The sequence below is a fragment of the Callorhinus ursinus genome, unplaced genomic scaffold (genome assembly GCF_003265705.2).
Source record: "Callorhinus ursinus isolate GAN/ISIS: 27379988/994484 unplaced genomic scaffold, GSC_fseal_2.0 scaffold11, whole genome shotgun sequence".
Classification (NCBI taxonomy): Eukaryota; Metazoa; Chordata; class Mammalia; order Carnivora; family Otariidae; genus Callorhinus; species Callorhinus ursinus.
In genome coordinates, this window is record NW_027397073.1 from 24275600 (window position 1) to 24299661 (window position 24062).

Genomic DNA, 24062 nt, shown 5'->3' on the forward strand with positions numbered 1-24062 from the left:
TATTTAAGAAATTAAACCAAAATCAAGACTTATGGCTTAATATGGAGGATTAGTTGGAACCAGCTGGTTTTGGGTCCCTGTCCCCTGAGTAGGGAAGAGGAAAGTAGTAGTGGTCTTGAGTTCAGGGGCAGGTGACAAGCCAGATCAGTATTTCACCCTCCTATTCAGAAGACCAGCTGTCCATGTGCATTGGGGGAGCCTCATGTCTTTAGATAATTTAGCCTAAGCCAGTCCCAAAGTTCCAAAGAGAACATGGAAGGCATGCTTCCATATTCTGATGTTGGCTTCAATGTCTCTGGACTAAGGAGGGACAGACATAAGAAAGTAAGTCACTACTAATATAAGTTCTCATTCAACCTGAGCTTCCTTTGGATACCGTTTGCTTTCATTGCAATGGTAATTTTTAACATAGTGTAATTTATTACTCATCTCACCACCATTTTTTTATTGTCAGTGAGAGATTTTTCTTGAACTAATTGAGATAGAACATGATCTGGAACTAGGTTAAGTGTGATTTGATGAAGATAGTGATTCATATTTTAACTAAACTATTAGTTTTCCCTTTAGTGGCCAACCACAACAAATATTGAAGATGCTAATCATTTATTCACCTACTCTTTCCTTCAACATATTATTTAGGGAATGCCTAAATATCTAGACATTGGGGATAGAAAGATGAATAAGAGGGGCCCAGGTGGCTGAGTTGGTTAAGCGTCTAGCTCTTGATTTTGTCTCGGGTCACGATCTCAGCGTCATTAGATTGATGCTGGGCTCCGTGCTGGGTGTGGAGCCTGCTTCCAATTCTTCCTCTCCCTCCGTCCGTCTCTCCCTCCCTCACCAAAAAAACCAAAAAACAAAACCCCCCAAAACCAAATGCCTCATGGTTTAGGAGAAGAGGCATGCCGATAAATGGTGGTGTGCATGACAGCAGAACAAGAAGGACACGAAGTGACTGCTTTGGAGCAGGGAGGCCGTTCTCATTCAGCATGTAACTCAGGTCAAGCCTCCTCCTCCCCTGAGCATAGGTAGCCTGTGGTCATGACTTCCACTGCTTGCTCTTCTTCTGAGCACATTCAAGACATCCAGTCTCTATTTATCACCATTGTTTGTTGTAAAGGAGCCTCATTTTCAGACAATTTGTAATTAGTTGTCATTGTTAGGAATTTGCTTTGAAATTTATTCTTAGGCAGAGGTATGCTCATTTGAAGATCTACAAGCATACACTTGGATTTTTGTGTGTGCTTTGGCTAAGACAGATTTTAGCCCCATTTCTCTCCTTTGTAACTCTGTATCTGGTGTCTAATATATTTAAGAATAAAGAGAAGTGTGATTTCCTTAAGTAAGTTTACAGTTTTTTTTTTTTACACATTTATGTCAAAGATAGGAAAAATATCATGACTAATTGTGAACAAGTTTGAAATTTCTTTTCATTCTTTATAGGTTGTCTTGTGGAAATGAAGGCTTAAGGGCAAGTTATCTACCAGATTAAAGATGGGATCGAACAGCAGCAGAATCGGTGATCTTCCTAAAAATGAGTACTTAAAAAAGTTATCGGGCACAGAATCTGTCTCTGAGAACGACCCGTTCTGGAATCAGCTTCTCTCGTTTTCTTTCCCTGCACCAACCAGCAGGTAAAAGGTTACTTGGAGATTGAAAATTCATGTAGAAGGTCACATGAACTTGAGTGGTATGCTGATTTAAAAAAAAAATGTTTTTAATATTCTGTCCATCAATCCATCCTCTGTCATACATGTGCCAGTAGGTATGTGAGTAGGAAATATAGTTTCCTCTTTCCTTTCTTCCAGCCGCCTCCCTTCCCCAGACATGACTCCTCATAGCAGTTTCTTTTGCATTTTCTAGAGTAGTACGAGGTTACATAAGCATGTATCCATGTAGTTTTAGAAAATTATTTGAACCTGGGTGGCTCAGATGGTTAAGCGTCTGCCTTCGGCTTGGGTCGTCATCCCAGGGTCCTGGGATCGAGTCCCGCATCAGGCTCCCTGCTCCTTGGGAGCCTGCTTCTCCCTCTGCTTCTCTCTCTCTCTCTCCCTCTGTCTCTAATGAATAAATAAATATTTAAAAAAAAATTATTTGAACACAAGTGCTAGCGTCCTACGCTTACTTTTTTCTTTTTCTGCTGCTGTCCTTGCTTTTTCCCCCCCACAGTTAAGTAAAATGTATCTTGTGTGTGTGTGTATGTATGTATGTGTGTATATATTTGCTTATATGCAACTGTCTTATTCTTTTAAATGCTTGCAGAGTATCTGCAGAATATACTTAATCAGTTTTCTGTTTGTGGATGTTGTTTTTAGGCTTTTGTTACAACAAATAATCTGTACACATCATTTCCCATGTGTGCAAATACATCTCTAGTATAAATTCCCCAAAGTAAAATTGCTGGGTTAGAGTGTTCTGTGTTTATTTTTTTTTATGTGTTTATAATTTTTGTAGATATTGCTAAACTGTTCCATGGAAGTCACACCAATTTATACTCCTATAGCAGAGTATGGGAAGGTCTGTTTCCCACATTTTTGTCAGTTTAATGCATTTTTAGACTCTTTGACCTATGCCAGTTTGATACATGAAAACCATTATCTCATTTTTAACTTTGTGTGTCTATCAGTTTTTATAATAATAATGTAGAGTGACTAGAATATTGAATTCCCATATATTCAGTATCTACAGTGTAAAATTTTTATTTTTTTAATTTTTAATTTATTATTTTTTAAAGATTTTATTTATTTACTTGTCAGAGAGAGAGAGAGCATACAAGCAGGGGGAGTGGCAAGCAGAGGGAGAAGCAGGCTCCCCACTGAGCAAGGAGCCCGATGCAGGACTCGATCCCAGGACCCTGGGATCATGACCTGAGCTGTAGGCAGATACTTAACCAAATGAGCCACCCAGGTGTCCCAAATTTTTTTTTTTTTTTTTTTTCTCTAACAGGTTTAGTGTGACAGGTGGAATAGTGGCCCCCTAAAGATGTTTTAGTCCCGAAATCTGTGAATATGTTATGTTGTGGCATGTATCAATGCTTCATTCCTTTTTATTTGAGTGGTAGCTCATTGTATGAATATACCATATATTGTTTATCCATTCATAATTAATACCATTTGGATTGTTTCCATATTTGCTTTATCTACTTTTGTTTCTTAAGTATTTTAAAGTAAAATAAGGATGTTTTCTTCTGTGACCATAATGCCCTTATCAGACCTAACAAAATTAACAATAATTCCTCCTACCCAGTCCATATTGACTTTCCCCCTGTTGTCTTACAAGGGTTGCTAACATTAGGAACTGAATAAGGTGGATACGTTGCATTTGGTAGTTATATTTCTTAAATGTCTTTAGAATAGAAGTATTCACTCTCCAGCCCCTGCCACATTTTTTTCCCCATGCTGTTAATTTTTTGAATAAATTGAGTCTGTTTTTCTGTAGAATGTTCTACCTTGTTGATTTACCTGATTGCTTCTCATATCTCATAATGTGTTTTCCTTTATTTTTTGTGTTTTCTGTAAACTAGAAGTCAGATTTAAAGCCTTGATAAAAGTTAAACAGTTTTGGTAAGGGTATTATGTAAGTGATTTTATATACTTCATACTGTATAACATCAGGATACAGAAAATGTGTGGTTTTAGTTATGCTAAATTTGCTCAGAGGTTTGAGTATGTTGATGATTTTGGTCTGAATCACCTGTTTCATAAGTAATTACAAAATGGTGGTATTTCTAATTTGGTCATTTCTTCTACATTTATTAACTGGAATTTTTCTGTAAAGCAGAGCTTTCCTTCATCATTTAGGTTATAGAAAATAACAGTTTTTACTATATTATTAAATAAGGGTAAACACTTAATTCTTTTCCTTTATCAATTTTCAGTAATGAAAATAGTATAATGGTGACAAGTATTTCCCCTCTCCCTCAATCCCAGGCTTGGAAGGACTGTCTCTTTGTCTTTTTATGGTGAATTAAAAAAAAAAAAAAAAATTACGTATGTGTGTTGTGGTCCTTATGGTTTCAGTTTGCCTTTGTTTAGTGATCAAGGTTATTTTTATGCGTTTGAGGGTTAAGGATTATTGGCATTTCCTTTTTGTGAACTATTTATATATTTTGGCAATAAAATTTAATTTCTAACTTCTGGATACAGTTGGATTGGGCCTCAGAATCTGTTTCACTTAGTTTGCAGTTCATGTGATAGCACGGATTAGTTGCAAATTATATGAAGCGCGGGTACTTATCACTGCTTCTGAGACCCTTGGAAATTTAAAGATGCTGTGGAGGGGCAGGAGAGGTCAAACTGGAGACAGCTGTAGCGTCAGCAGATTTTGAAACCACTTCCTTAATCCTTGAGGAGTTGTCACTGAGTACCATTGCGCCTGTTGAAATAATACTTAGAGAAAAAAGGGCATATGGAGACTTCATCATTTGTTGTCAAAACAAATCCTCTTTTCATTTACGTAAACTATAGTACAGTGTACTTCCGTGTCTTCTGAAAGACATTAAAGAAGACTTAACTAAATGGAGAAGATTTAGAAGACTATCATAAAAAAGTCAGTTCTTCCCCAATTGACCTATAGAGAGGGCAATTCCAGTTAAAATCCCAATAGCTTTTTTCGGGGGTGGGGAGGGGTGAGGTGGAGAGATTTTGATAAGTTGATTCTAAAAGTTAAATGGCAAAGAAAAGAACCTAAATAGCCAAGTACTTTTGGAGAAGAAGAAGGCTGTGTTGTGTGCCCATGGACTTGACTTCTGCCGAACTGGCACTTTGGAGTACTGGGGGCAGGATGGACTGCTTAAGAAACAGTGAATAAGGTGTTAGTCATTTCTGTCTATTTCTTAACCCTCTGGAGTTTACCTCTCTAGTTCACTTTGCTAATTATTGCTCTTTCTCGAAGATCCTTTGCTGCTCTCATGTGTTCTTTTGGATGTCATTCCTTTTTCTTAATCCACCCTAGTTTATACAGAAAAGTATACAGGAATCGCAGGAAGTGTGAAAAGCTGAAAGTTAATACACTGCACATCGTGGATGTGGGGGGAATAGCCCCAGGGGCTTCACTTGCGGTGGTGCACCTCTATCGCTTTGTTTGAGACACCCACCCCCTCAGTGCTGGTGTTTGACGTGTGACCTGTAGGACTTGACTCTGAGCTAGCAGGTACCACCTCATTGACAGAGGCAGGGACGGGATTACCTACTTTGTGAATTACTCAGGACTGAGATGAATCTCTGTAGGGAAGATTCTGAATCTGGACGTTTTTGAGATTGCTCACTCCTGGAATTCCTTGGACCCATATGTGCTGTTTTCAAGTACAGTCCATTTTTGCAGCCAAAAATTGGTGTCTGCCAATTTTTTAGAAACTGTAAGGCCTTTAGGACTAATCTAATCCTTCCTTACTATAACTTATTTTTGGCACTAGAGTAATCAGATTTTGTTAGAGTTTCCAGGCATGATTGCAAAATCCTATTTAGGTTCTTCAGTAGTTTTTAACTTATCACCTTATTCAAATTACTTGTGAAGCAAAAGTCTGAGATGAAATCAAGATTAAGAGTGAAGTTTAAGTAACATGCTGTTTATTTTTCTTGATAAAATATTTTTAAATTACTTGCATGGCTGATTTTATACATTTCTAAATTACTGAATAATAGCAAAAACAAGAAACAAAACTGCTTATTATTTTTTTGGTTCGTGGGCATCTGAGTATCCGCACATGAGTGTATGGTGTGTGTGAACACATTTATAATATGTGTCATGCCTGTCACTGAGAATGACTGGACCAGATGACCTTTCACTGTTTATAAGCTATTATTTACTCATTTGCTTCTCAGGATATAATGAGGAACTGGGTAATGTCCCTTGCCCTCAAAGGACTTATAGTCTATCTGTAAACCAATAGATGAGTGCAGTGGAGTATGATAAAGGCTGTTACAGAAGAAGTACTGGGAAGCATGAACACAGCAGCAGCTCAGTGTCTGAGTTAGAATGGGACAGGGCGAGTCACAGATTTCCAGAAGGAAGTGGCGTATGTTTATTTATTTCACTTCTGGTTTAAATCCCAGGAGGTACCAAAGGATATTTAATGAAAGCCTCTTCCCTACCCCTGTGTCCCTCGACCAGTACTCCTTTTGGAGGCATCCAAAGCAGGAGTGATGCTCAGAGCCCCGGGCCAGAGGGAAGGGGGCGGGAGCAGGAGGGGACTGGCCGCAGTCACGGGGCGGCCGAGGGAAGGCCCAGTGGTGAGGAAGGACGTGGCAGGTGTGCAAAACTGAAGAGGTGAGCAGCGGGGATTTGGCCAATTTGAGGGGCCTTGTAGAAAATATTAAGCAGTTTTGATTTTGTCCTGGTATCAGAGGGAACCACTGAAAGATTTTCAGTAGAAAGGCCAGGATCAGGCTTTCATTTTATTAGATATTCTAACTGCATCACCTGTGGTCATCACTCTGTCCTTCAGCAGAAATTAAAGTTGACCCTTGAACAACATAGATTGGAACTCTGCAGGTCCACTTAAACATGGATTTTTTTCACATTTTTCACAATACAGTACTATAAATGTATTTTCTTTATGATTTTCTTAATGGCATAGTCTTTTTCTCCAGCTAAACTTATTGTAAGAATACAGTATATAATACATATGTACAAAATATGTGTTAATATACTGAATGTTATCGGTAAGGCTTCTGGTCAACAGTAGGCTATTAGAGGTTAGGTTTTGGGTCCGAAGTTACACGTGGATTTTCTACTTTGTAAGGGTTGGTGCTCCTAGCCGCTGCATTGTTCAGGGTCCACTGTATTACTTCTTCAGTGTTTTTTTTTTTTTTTTTTTTTAATCAGTTATAGGATCAGTTGTCATTTTCTAAACAAACAGTGTCAGAAGGTACATGGATACCGTGTAGGATGGTCAGGATTACATAGTCGGTATTTTGGAGGTTTGGAATGTGAACAGAGCCCCAAAGGAGGTGAATGATTTAGAAAGGGAGAGAGCAGGAAAGAGAGAATTCAGATGCCTCTGAAAAGAGCATGGACAGAGGCATTGAGGCAGGACACAGTTCTGTGTGTGGGTGTGGACCAGTGGGACACTAGCTTGCCAGAGGGAAATGATGATCACAGGGGCCTGTCCTGTGGTTAGAGCCCTCTCTGGCATTGGCAGATGATGTGATGAAATGCAAGAGCCATGGTGTCTGTAGATGGAATTTTAAAAATTATAATTTATTTTTGTCTGGAAAGATAATACATTCTTTATTTTTTATTTTTTAAAGATTTTATGTATTTATTTGACAGAGAGAGAGTACAAGCAGGGGGCGCAGCAGGCAGAGGGAGAGGGAGAAATAGATGTGGGGCTCGATCCCAGGACCCTGGGATCATGACCTGATCCAAAGGCAGGCACTTAACCGACTAAGCCACCCAGGTGACCCCGTTCTTTATTTTTTAAAGATTTATTTGAGAGAGACAGAGAACAAGTGCATGTGAGGGAGAGAATCTCAAGCAAACTCCCCACTGAGCATGGAGCCCCGCATGGGGGTCGATCTCACGACCCAAGAGCACAACCTGAGCCGAAATCAAGAGTCAGATGCTTGACTGACTGAGCCACCCAGGCGCCCTGATAATACATTCTTGTGGTCCAAAATTCAAAAGACACAGAAGTTAAAAAGTGGGAAGTCTCTCTTCCTCTGTCCTCCCATATGTCTGGTTCTCTTCCCCAGAGGCAAACAATGTTACCAGTCTTCTTAAATGTACTTTCAAGGGACGTTTCATGTTGTCTTAGTCTGTTTAGGCAACTATAATAAAATACCACCAACCCGGTAACTTACAAACAAATGGAGTTTATTGTTTACAGTTCTGGAGACCAGAAGTCTGAGTTTGTGGTACCAACGTGATTGGGTGAGGGCCTTCCTCCTGTTGCACAGCGAAGTACCTTCTCTGTTCCTCATATGGTGGAAGGGGTGAGCAAGCTCTCTGGGGGCCTTTCTAATAATGGTACTAATCCTATGCATGAGGGTTTCATCCTTATGACTTAATCACCCCCAAAGGCCCACCTACTAATACTGTTACCTTTGAGGGTTAGGATTTCAACATATGCAGTATGGGGGGGACACAAACATTCAGTCCATAGCACATGCATTTACAAACACATGCACATACATCCCCTTGTTTTAGACAATAATATATATTATATATACTTTTGCACTTTGTGCTTTTTCCGTTGATTGTATTTTGAAGAGCCTTCTGTATATTAGCTTCCTCATTCTTTTTGATGGCATAGCATATCATCCCTGAATATACCAAAATTAATATAGCCATATAGTTTAACCATTTGGATTTCTTCCAGTGTTTTGTTATTACATTACAAATAAATGCCACAGTGCATAGCCATGTATACATGGTTAGAAGTGATTCTTGTGAGGTCACCTGGGTGGTTCAGTCAGTTAAGCATCTGACTCTTGACCTTGGCTCAGGTCTTGATCTCGGCTCAGGTCTTGATCTCAGGGTTGTGAGTTCAAGCCCTGAGTTGGGCTCCATGCTGGGTGTGGGGCCTACTCAAAAAAAAAAAAAAAAACAACAAAACTGATTCTTGTGCTGTGAGCAAAGTATGACCAAATGACTTCCATTAATTCTTCTAGTTTGTGTTGGCAGGGTATGAGAAACAAGTGTAATAGGTTGGGAATGGATTTTACGGATCACTGAAAACACTTCCCAACATGATTCATGGTGTTGCAGGGTAAAGTGATGGAGCTGTCCAGGTCTGGTGACCTGGAGAAGGGTGCTTATTTTTGGCCACACCTATTAGAAAGCTGAGAATTAGAATTGTAGGTTCTTGTTGCATGGATTTAGTGAAAGTATTATTTTAGGGAGATTTCTTTTTGGGTTGGCTGAATGATAGATTGGAAGGAGCAGGAAAGGAGAAAGTAGGGCAGGAGAACCAAATGTGAGACAGCTGTCCTCATGGAACTGACATGGCCAACAGAAGAGTAGACAGCACAATGTGTTTTAAACATTCTTTTGTTTTAATTTGATAATTGATTTGAACATAAGTGCTTAATGAGCTTACAGTTCTAGTTTTGAGAGCAATACTCAGCAATATAGTGACAGCTTGTATACTTAATTTTTATTGAAGTATAGTTGACATACAATGTTATATTAGTTTTAGTTGTATAACATAGTGATTCAATAATTCTATGCATTGCGCAGTGCTCTCCACAATGTATAGTCACCATCTGTCACCAAACGTCATTAACAGTATTCTCGATTATATTCTCTGCTGTACTTTTTATCCCAAGACTTACTTATTTTATAACTGGAAGTTTAAACCTCTTAATCCCCTTCACTTATTTCATCCATGCCTCCACCTCCCTCCCTTCTGGCAACCACCGGTTCTCTGTATTTATAATTCTGTTTTTGGCTTGTGTATTGGTTTTGTTTTTTAGAGGCCCACATGCTTGTATACTAATTGAGAATGAGAATCATTTTCCCAAGAGGTGCATTGATTTTTTTGGTGACCTGTGAAAAATGGAGACAGTGAAACATGGTAGGGGGAGCACAGATTTTGGAGCCAGACCAACTTTGTCTGGCACCTCAGCCCCACTACTTACCAGCTTTGTGAATCTAGGCAAGCTGCTTAATTCCACTGGGCCTGTTGATGCTTCTGTAAAATGGAAATAATACCTACCGTCTAGATTTTGGGGGAGGATAAAACACCATAATGCAGGTATAGTGGCTTGAGTTTCTGCTTCTTCAAGGAGTCTGTCTGTCTTGAGAGTTAGTCTAAAATATTTGAGGGATGAAGAAAAGAAATCTAACCGATTTTTCTGATAACTGCTTTATCCTAAAGATCGGAAATCCTATGACTCTTTTGAATCAGTTGTTCAGTTGTTTTAGAAATCAGGTCAGACACGGGGGATAGTGATATTTGTTTCTATGGTTACATAATGTTCAGTGTGTAAGAAACCTTGACTGCATTGCGAAAATGGTATCATGTGTACTGAGCACTAGATGGCGCTCAAACAAGGCAAGAAGGCGGCTTTTGGCACAGTCAACAGGGTTGCCTATGCTCATGTTTTTGAATGCTTAAGTAATGCGTGTTTGCTTTTGGTACCTTTGCAGCAAAGCACAAAGGAGGCAAAAAGGTAAAAATAATAGCAATCAGAAGTAACCGTTATTGGGGCGCCTGGGTGGTTCAGTCGGTTGAGCGTCCGACTCTTGATCCCAGCTCAGGTCTTGATCTCAGGGTCCTGAGTTCAAGCCTGAGTTGGGCTCTCCCTGAGCATGGAGCCTACTTAAGAAAAGAAAAGAAAAGAAAAAAGAAGTAACCATTATTAACATTTTGGTGTATATGCCATCAATTCTCTCCTTTAAAAATGTTTGCATCGTGGGCACCTGGGTGGCTCAGTTGGTTAAGTGTCTGCCTTCTGCTCTGGTGGTGATCCTGGGGTCCTGGGATTGAGCCCGCTTCGGGCTCCCTGCTCAGTGGGGGGTCTGCTTGCCCTCTCCTTCTGCCCCTCCCCCTGCTTGTGCTCTTGCTCTCTCTCAAATAAATAACATCTTAAAAAAAATGTATCATATTCTACATATTCTTTCTTTAACTTACATTTTCCTCATGTCTGTGTTTTCTTACAATATAGGTTTTAAACGGCTGTACAATATTCCATCTTACGGATCATGTCAGCGATTTATTTAACTAATGTTGGACATGTTGGTTGTTTATTTTTTTGTGATTATATGTAAATTTCTGATGAACTTCATTGTAGCCAAGTCTTTATGCATATTTCTAACTATGTAAGGGGAGTGAGTTTTTAGCAGTTGCTTGTCTGGTAAAATCATCTCTTTTTTTCTTTTTTCAAATCACACAAATCTTTCATTGTAGGGAGGTTAGAAAATAAGAAAACAAAAGGGAAAATAGTCATGTATTCTCATCACATAAAGAAAGTCACTGTTGATATTTAGTATATATTCTTCCATACTTTTTATAATGCACGTACCTACAGGTAGTTATGTGTATTTATATCTTTTTTTCCTCCTGAAAATATGGGATTATACTGTATTATTGTTATGCAACTTAAAAATTAGTGTATTCTGTATGACACATTTCCTTTCCAGTAAATGTGAATTTTAAAATTTTATTTACCAAAAAAGTAGTTATTGAATGCCCTCTATTTGTGCCAGGCAGTTTTTAAGAGCTGGAAATGTTTCAGTGAACTTGAGGAATGAAGTTCCTGCCCTCTTGCAGCTTGTATTTTAGTGGAGGAGATGGGCAATAAGTAAAGAAATAAATCTATAAAATCGTTTCTGAAAATACCAAGTACAGTGAAGAAAAATAAAGCAGAGCAAGGTCATGGAGAGTGACCAGAATGGGAGCAAATAGAAGCAGGAGATTTCTTTAGATTTCTTTAGATAGAGGGTCTGCAGGGAAGCAGTATTTAAGCAGAGACATGAGCAAAATCAGGGACTGAGCCATGCAAATTCTGGGGAAAGAGTATTGCATGTAGAGGGAACAGCAAGTATGAATATGGACCTGCAGCAGGAATAACTTCTGCTTGTTAGAGGAATGGCAAAAGGCAGAACAGTGAGCAAGGAAACAAATTATGTAGGCACTTTTGGCCATGTTAGAGATTTTTTATGTTGCATGATAGTCTGGAGATGAGCATGTTTTCATGCTGGTATTTGAGAATTGAGTCTGTTATAATTTACTAACTCTCCTATAATATGGAAAGATTTTACTCACATAGTTTGTTTTATTATGGGAAAATTTACATAACATGAAATTTACTGTGGTAGCCGTTTTTAAGTGTGTGATTCAGTGGTGTTAAGTATATTCCCAGTGTTGTATGGTCATCATCAGTGTCCATTTCCAGAAATTTTTCATCTTCTCAGACAGAAACTCTGTACCCATTAAATAATAACTCCCCCCTTCTCCTTTCACCAGCCCCTGGTAACCTCTGTTCTACTTTCTGTCTCAATGAATTTGTCTATTCTAGGTACCTCATATAAATGGAACCATATAATATTTGGCATGTTGTGTCTGGCTTCTTTCACTTAGCATAATTTCAAGGTTCATCCATGCAGTAGCATGTGTCATTTTCCTTTTTTTTTTTAAGATTTTATTTGAGAGAGAGTGAGCGAGAGAGAGCATAAGTGGGAGGAGGGGTGGGTTGGAGAGGCAGAGGGAAAAGCAGACTCCCCACTGAGCAGGGAGCCCGATGTGCGGCTCGATCTCAGGACCCCGGGATCATGACCTGAGCCAAAGGCAGATGCCCAACTGACTGAGCTACCCAGGTGCCCCTCAATTTCCTTTAAAGGCTGAATAATGTCCATAGTATGCACATACCACATCACATCATGTTTTTAAAATTTCAGTTTGTTGTACTTACACATTCCTTTAAACATTATTTCTTTTTTTTAATAAAATTTTTTTAAAGATTATTTGAGAGAGAGTACATGTTGGGGGGCAGAGGGAGAGGGAGAGAATGTCTCAAGCAGACTCCTCATTGAGTGCAGAGTCTGAGGTGGGGCCCAATCTCACGACCCTGAGATCACAACCTGAGCCAAAATCAAGAATCAGGCGCTTAACCGACTTTGCCACCCAGGCGCCCCCATTCTCCATCTCTGTGCAGCATTGTTAGGTTCCAGTTACCAATCTGATTTTTTTTTTCAGGGATCCCTCTTACATTATAAAAAATATCTATATTCAGCCAAGGGACTTGGCTAATGCAAACATGATTGTTAATGTAGCGGTTGTTAACTGAGCACTTACCGTGTGGCCTGATGCTGCGCTCATTGCCCTCTGTGCCTGTCCTTGTGTAGATCTCCTATCAGGTCTGTGACGTAGGGCCTGCAGGCGAGAAAACAGAGACCTGGGGGTTGTCCAAGATCACACAGCTCACAGCTGATGCTGACCAGATTTAAACCCAGTTTCTGTAGCTCCAGAGGTGGATTCTGTTGACCTTCTTGCTACACAGTCTCCATTTGGAAGCATAATCACAGACTGAGCTTCAAATAATGGTTAAAGAGCTGCCACATTAAGTTATATGACAGTCTTTGAGTAAAGAATCACCAGATTATCTGTTCACATTTCCAAGCACTTTCAAAGCCTAGTATGTCCTAATAACTGGTACTTTATGTTTGAGTGCCATTAATTACAATGTAAAGGTAATGATTACATTATTTACACTTAAGACACGCAAGTAGATGGATAATCCGTCCAGTATTTTAACCTTGCCTTGAGTGGAGTGTATCTTCTCTCTGTTTATAGAATGATCCTTTCTCAGAGGTTCTTCATCTGTTTCCTCAGCTGAGAAACAGGAAAAGAGACTTTTACTGAATTTGGTCACAAGTTAACTGACAGAAACAATTCAGTGATTGTAAAATTTTTTTTTTCTTTGAATTTTTGATGCCTGTCTCTGCTGCTGTGTTTTTATTCTCTTTGGCATCCTTGCTGTCAGTTTTATTAGTGCTTCTGAAATTGAAGGCGTCTGCTGTGCTGGTGAGGTGGGTCTCGGGGTACATACATAAATTATATGTATGATGGACTGTTTCTGCCATCAGACATTTGCACGTCCTCACCATTTGACTAAGGGAAGAAATAATTTGAGACCTTTTTTTTGCATCTTATTTTCTCCAGTGGAGGGCCCAAAAGAAGTTCAGTTTTTACATCTTGAGTCAAAAACCTTTATTTCCTGTTCTTTCATTTATACCTTTCTATGCAAGATCCCTTTAGGAGATGCTTTGAGTTTGGCCCGGGTTGATTGCTCCTTCAAACTAACAATTTAAATGGGGGCAATGTAACTAGCCTTGTTTAAAACATTAAAGTAAGGGGCAAGTACATTTTATTGCAGGTACTCCCTTCTTGCCTTTTTTCACTGTGTTGGTTGGAATCTGGGTTTTGAAGTCATTTTTTTCTGTTACTTTCTTGAGAAAATAAAGACAGTATTATGGTGCATGGTGGCTACTGAAACTGACATTTTAATAGTTATAGTTCCTTTCATCTTGGCAGTTGAATGACAGCATATAGGATTGTCCGTGAATCACATGAATATGAACACCTTTTTGGTTCTGCTTGGTGCATTAAAAATTGCTATAATAAATTTATATGCAGTTTTTATCCTTTGACTTTTTCCCATGAAGAGGCCCTTTTAAAACATTAACATTCCCACAGTTTAACCACTGAATGGGCTGATTCTAGTTAGTTTTGTGAATGATTTCTGTAATTTTCTCTTTGCTAAGGGGAAAAATAGGCTTCAGAAATGCTTCCATACTTTGCTGAATGGTTACTTGTTTATTTACTCAGGTTGTGTTTTAAATTGACAAAACATTATATCTTTGTCAGAGTATGTGTTGTGGGCTGAAAGTGACATTATTGTCGATTTTGAAATCATTTTATGGCAGAATTTTCAGTGTTTCTTTTTTAAACCTCATAACTGTAGTATGATCATTCAGCAAATCTGTGTTCAGAAATCTACATATAATTTACCCCCAACAGCTTTCTGTCCATCAGCTTTTCATTAAATAAGATTTGAACTGTGAGTTTATCATCTGTTGTTATTGGGATTCACGTAGAAGATGGGTGTGCTTGAAGTAAGTACAGTAAAACCAGTTTAAATTGCTGAAAGCTGTGAATTAGGGAGTATATAAATTTAAAAATTTAGCTTTCTGACCAAACCTATAGTTTATGATTCCATAACAGTCATAAAAAAGTCCATCTGTCATCCTGCCACTTTCCTCATTAGGCTTAAAATTTTCTGTTCCCTTTAGTTCTTTATCTTTCACATAGGCTTTACATGATTTTAATCATAACATAGATATAGTTTTTATAGTGGATAATGCATGTATGGCATAACTCCTTTTAGGTATGTATAGAAATTCCAAGTAGTTAGTGGTAGTGTTTTAGATTGATGTTATATGGGTTTGCTTTAATAAAAAAGGAGCTAAGGGGTGCCTGGGTGGCTCAGTTGGTTAAGCATTTGACTCTTGGTCTTGGCTCAGGTCATGATCTCATGGTTGTGAGCCCCAAGTCGAGCTCATCTGGGAGTCTTCTGCTCTCCTTCCTCTCCCTGTGCCCCTCCCCCCTGCTTGCACTCCCTCCCTCCCTCTCTCTCTCTCAAATAAATAAATCTTAAAAAAAATTTAAAGACAGAAGCTAAATAGTATTCATATGGGAAGAGCATTAGACATTAGATGTGTTTATTCCTACATTGTGACCTTGGGCAAGTTGCTTGGCTTCTCTGTTCCTGTCACCTGTAAAATGAGAATGCTATTTCCTCAGTCAGCTTCTCAGGTTTTTGGAAAGCAGTCAAGTGAAATAACCATGGTGAGAGCACTTTGAAAAGTTTATAGGTCTGTACAAATTGCAAATTATATCTAATCAGCAAATTTATTTCCACATCAACAATTAATATGCCAGAGTCCTTAAACACATTTCTTTTTCTTCTTTTTTTTTTTTTTTTTTCCTTAAGTAGACTCCACGCCCAGTGTGGAGCCCAACATGGGGCTTGAACTCAAGATTCTGAGATCAAGACCAGGACTGAAATCAAGAGTTGGACACTCATCCGACTGAGCCACCCAGGCACCCCCTTTTTCACTTAAAAAAAATTATAGAAAGTTTTTTTTTTTTCCCCAAAGTAAGCTATATGCCCAACGTGGGGCTTAAACTCACAACCCCCTGAGATAGAGTAGCTTGCTCTGATGACTGAGCCAGCCAGGCGGCCCTTTAAACACATTTCTTTTGTTAGATGTTAAACACTTTTTCTAAACCTTCTCCTCCCTTGTTGAAATACTTTCTTTAAAATATAATGTGAAAGTCCGTTTAAACTCCATTTTAGACAAACAGCTGAAATTCTCAATTAGTGGAGTTCAAATTAATGAAGTCCTGCTAAGTGTATACTTAGTCACATCTTTAGTTTTTAAAAATATTTTTCTCTGTAGTGTAAAAACTTAAAAAAAAATCTACTTTTGGGGCACCTGGGTGGCTCAGTTGGTTAGGCATCTGCCTTTGGCTCCGGTCATGATCCCAGGGTCCTGGGATTGAGCCCCGAGTCAGGCTCTCTGCTCAGCGGGGAGCCTATTTCTCCCTCTCCCGCTCCCCCCTGCTTGTGTGCACTCTCTCTCTCTCTCTCTCTCTCAAATAAATAAATAAAATCTTTAAACAAATAAAAAATCTGCTTTTATGCAGAAACCCAGTATTTGAGAGTATGGTAAGACTGTTATTTAGGTTGCAGTGTTGTTTTACAACCAGTTGGTAAGCCTCTTTTCTAAGATTATGTGTTATTCAACCTCTTTCTTTCTTTAATCCCCGAGGGCCAGCACCCTGGCCTGGCATTATCCCTTGGTACCTCTGTGTTACTCAGAAATCCAAAGTGTGGACAGATGAAGAATGAGACAGATGGGTTGGTAGAAAAGAAATGGAAGAGTCCAGAGGTGGGTGGGGAACCAGTGTTGGATTGTGGAGACTGCTAAAGGGCCACAAACAATTCCTTCTGGTTGGTACTACTGGCTCCATGATACGGGTCACAGGTCAGTTCAGTTATCAGCCTAACTGTGCTACTCCCGCTCACAGCAGTGGTGAGTGTTTGGCTTGGCAGCCATAGCCTGGCTGACCTCTTACACCAGCTGACTAAAATATTGTAAATAACTCCTCCATATTTTCGTGGGTGACAATTAACAGGAATAGGTATTTAGTTTATTAGATGACCCTTTTTATATATTTATTTTGGTTGCAGAAACTTGAATTCTTGAACTACAGGCTGCGTATGAAATTAGCTTTTTTTTCCCCTACCAACAAATGTTCTTTCTTGTTTATTGGTTAGTTTTGGAAACTGCTCACCATCTCACAGTGGTACCGTGTTGGTGAATGAAGGAGTGTGTGCTCTAACACCGAGCCCTGGCCTTTCTGTTCTTCCATATACGAAGGGATGTCAGGGTCTCGGCGAGGTAGTGGTGGAGAGCAGATCTAACCAGCTGGGATAAGGTGGTTTCTATTCTTTCTTGTCACCTCGTGAATTGTGGCTGAAGACATTTGGAGACATTTTCTGCATAAGTGGCTGATATAGTCGATCATCTATTTCTGTAATGAAAAAATAGCCACAATTTTTTACTTAATATTTGCTAATTTTTTTTCTTTTTCTGTCAAAACTGAACATTTCTTTATCCCCTTCACTGTACCATTTTTGAAGTTAAGGCCAGAATTCTTTGTCAGAGGACCGTGACATGGAGTTTAAGTCCAAAGCAGTTGTAAACTCTCTGTACAGTAGTTCTTGATGGGCCCCCATGTTGTTTAATACAAAAATGGACGTACCAGGCAGTCCATTTTTGTATTAAAGAGTTTTGGTGGTGTTGAATAGAATTTGCTCAGAATTTACAGTGGCGTGATAATAATTTGCCAGTTAGACATAACATTCTTTATGAATTCCTTTGAATACGCCATTTTAGAGGTAAAAGAAATTCTGTGTTTGTCATATAGATGCTTATGCTTGCTTTCTGTCAGTATATGCTTATCTGAGTATTAAGATCACAGGATTTGGTGTCAAAAGATCTGGGCTTGTAATTTTGCAAAATCAGGAATATGTGTGGGCTTATAAGCCACACTTACGCACTTTTGGCGGAAATGGTAATTGTTTTAATCTTTCTGCAATGTAATTTGCAATATTCATTAGAACAGAAGTGTTCATTGACCTAGCAATTGCATTTCCTGGAGTTTATGTTGAGATAATTGGACAGGTTCAGAAGTATATGTAGAAAGATACATGTGTAAAGGCATTCATAGCAAAGTTTATGAAAGAAAATTGCTAACAACCTAAATGTTCATGAGTAAGGAGATTGATAAAAAAAATTAAAATGATGCATCTGCACACTATAACATTACAGTCATTACAAATGATCATGTTTATAGAAAGGGGAAAAGATCCACAGCATTTTAAGTGGTTAAAGCCAGTTAAAAAACCATTCATATAGTATAATTTATTCAACCCAAATTGTGTATAAGTCTGTATTTTAAAAATGTGTTTATTCATATAACTCTTGTATAGGTGTGTGCAGCTTAGTTTTATGATTTACTTTTTAAAAATTTGTTATTTTAGTATAATTACAGATTCACAGGAGGTTGCCAGAAATGTACAGGGAGGTCCCTTATGTCCTTCACTCATCTCCCCCAGTGCTAACAACTCCCATAACTATAGTTCAGTATCAAAGCGAGGAAACTGACATTGGTACACTCCACAAAAGGTGGGATTTCAGTAGTTAGTTGTATATGCACACATTTGTGTGTGTAGCGCTCTACAGTTTTATCACATGTGTAGACTCGTGTAATCACTACCACGATCAAGATGCTTACCTCTTTCATCCCAACAAGGCTCCCTTGTCTCATGTGCCCCCCACCCCCTCATCTCTAACTCCTGGCAGCCACTGATCAGTTTTCAGTCTCTGTCATTTTGTTATTTCAGGAAAGTTATATAAATGGAATAATACAATATGTGAACGTTTCAAGATTGGCTCTTTTCACTCAGCATACTGTCCTTGATGTCCCTTCAGGTTGGCGTGTATATCGGTGGTTCATTCCTTTTTGTTGCTGAGTAGTAGTCTGTGTTGTGTATAGTTTGTTGAAACGGTGACCCACTGAAGGACGTTTGGATTGTTTCCAGTTTTTGGCTCTTAGGAGTAAAGCTGCTGTGAACAGTTGTGTACAGGTTTTCAGGTGAATATGAGTTTTTATTTCTTTGAGATAAATGGTCAACAGTGCAGTCCCTGGATTGTATGGTAAGTGCAGGTTGAAGTTTTTTTATTTTTTATTTTTTTTTAATTTATTTTTAGTTGAAGCATAGTTGACATGTTAGTTTCAGGTATACAGCCTAGTGAGATGATAATTGTATACATAACAAAATTCTCACCATGATAAGCGTAGTTACTAAGTGCATGTTTGGTTTTATACAAAACTGCCAAACTGTTTTCTGGTGGCTATATCATTTTACATTCTCACCAGTAATGTGTGTGAGATCCGGTTTCTCTGTGTCCTTGCCAGCATTTAATGTTGTCACTCTTTTTTTTTTTTTTTTTTAATTTTGTAGTTTTCATAGCTGTATGGTGTTACCTTGTGTCTTTAGTATGGCTCATTTTTACAATAATAAAACTTTTTTTTAAGAAGATTTTTTAGGGTCGCCTGGGTGGCTCAGTCGGTTAAGCGTCTGTCTTCAGCTCAGGTCATGATCCCAGGGTCCTGGGATCGAGTCCCATATCGGCTCCCTGCTCAGCGGGGAGTCTGCTTCTCCCTCTCCCTTTGCTGCTCCCCCTGCTTGTGTGCGCTCTCTCTCTCTGACAAATATATAAATAAATAAATCTTAAAAAAAATTTTTATTTGAGACGCTTAACCCACTGAGCCACCCAGGTGTCCCTAAAAACCATTTTCTTCTAAAAAAGAAAAATTACCTAGATGTAAGTCTCTGTTCTGCCATTTACTAAAAGTTACTTAAAATTGGTAAGTTTTGTTAGGTGAATAAGGACTTTTGATTTCCTTGGTAATGCACTAGGGTTGTTCTTCTATAGTAAAACCTTAATATAAATAAAATCAAACCAGATCACCTACAGTTGTTTGACACAAAAAGTGTAAAACTACCTCAAAAGTTACTGAATTTTGTTTTATCCTTCCCTCTGTGTTTTGGGGGGGAAGACAGGGGAAGACTGGTAAATTACTTGTAAGGTGTGTTAAAGAATAAATATATGCAGATTTGATAGTTTACTACATATGGTTTTGTTTTATTTTTGTGGTGGGTTAGGAACTTGCGTTTATTGAGCCATGTGCTGAGCATTTTCCATACCTTGCCATATACTCCTTACACCTATCCTATGAGATGGTGGTATCCTTACCTCCATTTCACAGATGAGAAACTGAGACTCTCAAATTAAGTAACTTGGCTAGGTTATACCAATAGGAAATGAGGAAGCTGGGACTTAAACACATGGCTTCAAAATATGTACTCTTTCCATTATGTCAAGGGTGTACATCATTTTCATTAACAGGCCACATGATTGGAAATTCATGTGCCAGTGTGCAAGAGTCTGTTAATTGATGGGAACAGTTAAGTGGAGAGGTTGTATACTGGGTATAGAAGTATTGAAAATGGCCTGTGAATCCAGTGGATGTGGAGACATTCTTTTTTTTTTTTTTTAAAGATTTTCATTTATTTATTTGACAGAGAGAGACACAGCAAGAGAGGGAACACAAGCAGGGGGAGTGGGAGAGGGAGAAGCGGGCTCCCCCGCGGAGCAGGGAGCCCGATGCGGGGCTCGATCCCAGGACCCTGGGATCATGACCTGAGCCGAAGGCAGACGCTTAACGACTGAGCCACCCAGGTGCTCCGGATGCAGAGACATTCTGTATTCTTCCTGTTGGTATTCCTTCCCAGTATTCCAATTTTAGTGGAATTCAACTAGACATTTAAAATGTTAAACATTTAAATTTGACTGTGTTCTGCTTTAATAACAGTTAAGTTAGTGGTTTATCTAGGTTTGCTGGCCCAAGACTTGGCCTCAGTGGTTAATTATAGCATTGTGAGTATATATGTTTAGGCTTTATCATATGCGTCACTAGAAACATTAGTTTTACTCATTTTTTTGTTGTTGTTGTAAAAATTTCAGGATGGTTGTAGTCAGGGTCAGACATTTAACTGTTGTATACCTGGGCCACCTTGCTGCTGCTCTAAGAGTTGTGTTCTGTATGTTCCTGATTCTGGGCCCAGTGGCTTCCCATTTAATGCAGGGTGAAATTCAGGTGACGTTGAGGGTCTCCACCCATCTGCTGTGCTTTATCCTACCACTCTTCTCTGCTGTGCCCCCTGGTTATTTAACTTGGTTGTGCTGTATGTTAGCACGTTCAGCAGAGGTGGCATCGATTGTACTGCTTATTTGAGACATAACTCAGAAATCGTTGAGCCGTATTATTGGTATTCATTGGGGAATTTTGTATTGGAAGCTCTCATAGAAGCATGTGGACAGTGTGAGGTTGAGGTTGATAGAGTTCTCCCCAGGGAGATTCTCTTTTTGAAATCAAAGGAAGGAAGGGAATAGAAACGGCAGTGGTAATGTTTAAGAACTTGCCTGTAGTTGTGAAAATTTTAATAACCACTTCATTGCTGAATTATCTTTAGGTAAGTCCAGTGAAGGTTCTTAAAACTGGAAAAGTTGCTAGACCAGTGTCACATTTTCTTGAGGTATGTGCGTGTGATTCTTGGGAAATTCTCTCCAGCCCCATGGGTCTCACTGTTCGTCGGGGTGTCACCAGGCAAAACTGAGACTCCTGTGACTCCATTTGTTTGTGTTGCTGCCGGAATAGTGGCCAAACCCTGAGGAGGAGGAGCCTGATACCTTTATCACATAGAAGGATTCCTTCAGACTGTGCCACACCTGATCATTGGATCAATATGGTGGTTTATCTAGAGTTTAGTTCATTTAGCAAAAGTTTGATTAAGAGGTGACTAGTTTTGACTATTTATCCCTGACCTCCCTTATCGACATTTAAAAAATTGACCCTGAGTTGTGGAGTTATGTGTACAATGAGTTTGAATTTCTCTGTGTCATACTCATTTATTGAGTCTATATTGGTCTAAATATTTGCTGCCCTTTTGCCCCCTTTTTCCATGCTCCCAGTGCCCCAAATCTGCCTTCAGAAACAACATTCGGTTTCTAATTGTAATTGTCTTGGAAACATTGGCCGATTTTTGTGGCACCATTTTACTTTTATTTACAGCAAATGATGATTTGTTAGTTGCTTGCTGCCAGAACATCTGAGCTCATTTGTTTAACTAAAACAGCACTGCACATAGATGCCTATAATACACAGCAACAGTTACCGACCACCCCAGTTGCTTCCCACCTCATTTTAGCGCTAAATCAAGCAAATGAGAACGAAGATTATTCTTGAAATGTTCCAAGAAGTTTAGAACATTGGAGGATGGAGGGATGAGAGGAAGGGAAATTCTATTGTAACAGTCAGCGTGTTGCTTTTGGCAGGGGCTGTGTGCCTGGCTGATTTCCTTTGTAGAAATAAGTGACATTTCAGGGTGCGGGAGCTGCACTCGTCCTGCTACAAACACAGCTCTGTGATCCTTTGATTTACTGGGTCACGACCAAGTGTTTTTCTTCTGGGATGCATGGGTGAATGAGACATTTTCCCTGGTCTGCTGTTGCTTATAATCTGGGCCCTGGAGATGCTTGTGACCTGAAGTGGTGATTGTGAGGAGGCCGTGGCAGTGGTGCTCTTTGAGATCGGGCCCGCGGGGCCTGATCGCAGACAGGCACGTGCTGGCTGGCTTACTGCAAGAGGGAGCTTTCCAAGAGAGGTGGGCTAATTCCCCGCCTTTCCCCGTCTCTTCATCCTTGAGTGACAAAGAAATCAGACTGCTTCAGAAAGAGATTTTATTTCACACTTGGAATTAAATAAGCATATTTAAAAAATATTTTAATGAAAATTTAAGCTTTGGGGCAGACTTGCCTCGAGGGCTGGAGAATATGAAGTGTTTCTGGAGGAACAGGGGGAAATAATTAGTTTTGTCCTCTGACAATGGCATTCACTCAGTCAGGACATTTTTATTATGTGCCTGCTTCTTACCAGGCTGGGAATGCCGTGATGAACGAGGAGCCCACAATTGTGGAGCGGAGGGAGGCACAGACAAGGAATTGGGCAGTGTTGCTACCAATGACTCAGTTTTATAATTGGGTGTTTTTGGGGCAGAGACCAGAGACCTGGTCTTACGTGATCAAAGATTTCTTGGCGAAAGTGATGTCCAAACCAGCCTCACTAATAGATGTTGGAATTAATCATTTTTTCAGGCTAATATTGTATGAAAAATAAATCAGAACCCTGTTTTGGGACCATTCAATGCCTTTCTGTTGAGAACAAGCTGAGAAACTGAACTCCAGACTTAAGCCATTTAGTATACTTTTCTAGTATTCTGGTTTGCCATTCTCCAGTGTAGATTAACCTCTGCTTCCCAGAATGTGCCTGGCTCTCTGTGATGGCCATGCTTTTTGCAGCGTTGTTAGTCATGTCTGGAAAGCCCTCCCCCTTTGTCTGCCAGACTGACTTCTTTTGCAGTTGCTTCCTTGGCGATGCCTTCCTTGACTGCTCCTTAGGGTAGGTTGGATGCACCACCCATGAGCTTACACAAGGGCTGGCCTTGATCTTGGTGTTTCCCCTCCACCAAATAGTCTGTCTACTTTTTTATTTCTACATGTAACCTGAAGGCAGAGGCAGCATCTTTCAGGGAACCTGGCATGTCCTGAGCATCCAGGCAGTGTTTGCTGAATGAACAGACTTAGAAGCTTTCGAAGGTTGTAGCCACGTGTATATAATTGAAGGTGTTGGTTCCAGCCAGTTTTAAGAAAGTGTTATTGACTGAAGAAAGTAGAAGCACCACTGGAACAGGTTTTATGCATGTGGTTTAGTTATTAACCTCATAAAGCTATTTACAGTCTTTTGTATTTATACCTCTTTTATTTTTTGCCTGAGTAACCAATAAATTGAGTAATTCATAGTTTCTACTTCTTGCCAATTACTAATGTATATTATTAAATCTGACCACAGTGATTTATTAATTAGAAGTCTTTTGGTTCTTAACAAAAATCAATTTGACTTAGCATATGCCAGAGAGAGGGGCGTATGTGATGAAGAGACAGGGATGTCTCATTGAATCCAAGATCGAGAACATAGCTAGGCTTTAGGAAGAACGAACTCCAGGAATTGGAAGGCCAGCAGGAATCCTGAGAGTACTTTCTGTTAGTCTCTGCTTTTCTCCTCAAAGCTTTTATTCATTTTTCTTACTAACTGGCTTTTTCTGCTTCTCAGTGGGTAGAAGATGTTTTCCCATAACCCTCAGCTTTGCAGCCAAGTTCCAGGTGTATGGAAAACCTGTCTTTCCATCTCGGATCCGGATTGCCCAGCACCAGAGTGGCTTACATTAGATTTCTGTCCCTGATGAAGTCAGCAGTGGCCAGGGAGTGGGGTCATGCTGAACAACCCTGTTAGGTGCGAAGGTGGGAGAAAGGATGGGGAGCTCAGCAGACTGACAGATGTCATGAGGCGGGCAGACACTAAAAAT

At 39.5% G+C, this 24062-nt stretch overlaps 1 protein-coding gene across 1 annotated transcript in view; it reads left to right on the forward strand.

The window, feature by feature from the left end:
* The window catches only part of DYM (dymeclin), a 342784-nt gene that overhangs the window by 22190 nt on the left and 296532 nt on the right, over positions 1-24062 (forward strand). Inside the window, exon 2 of the mRNA XM_025886653.2 lies at positions 1441-1631. Within this exon, the coding sequence (XP_025742438.2) occupies positions 1492-1631 (140 nt within the window). The 5' untranslated portion in view covers positions 1441-1491. The remainder of the gene's footprint in view (positions 1-1440; positions 1632-24062) is intronic.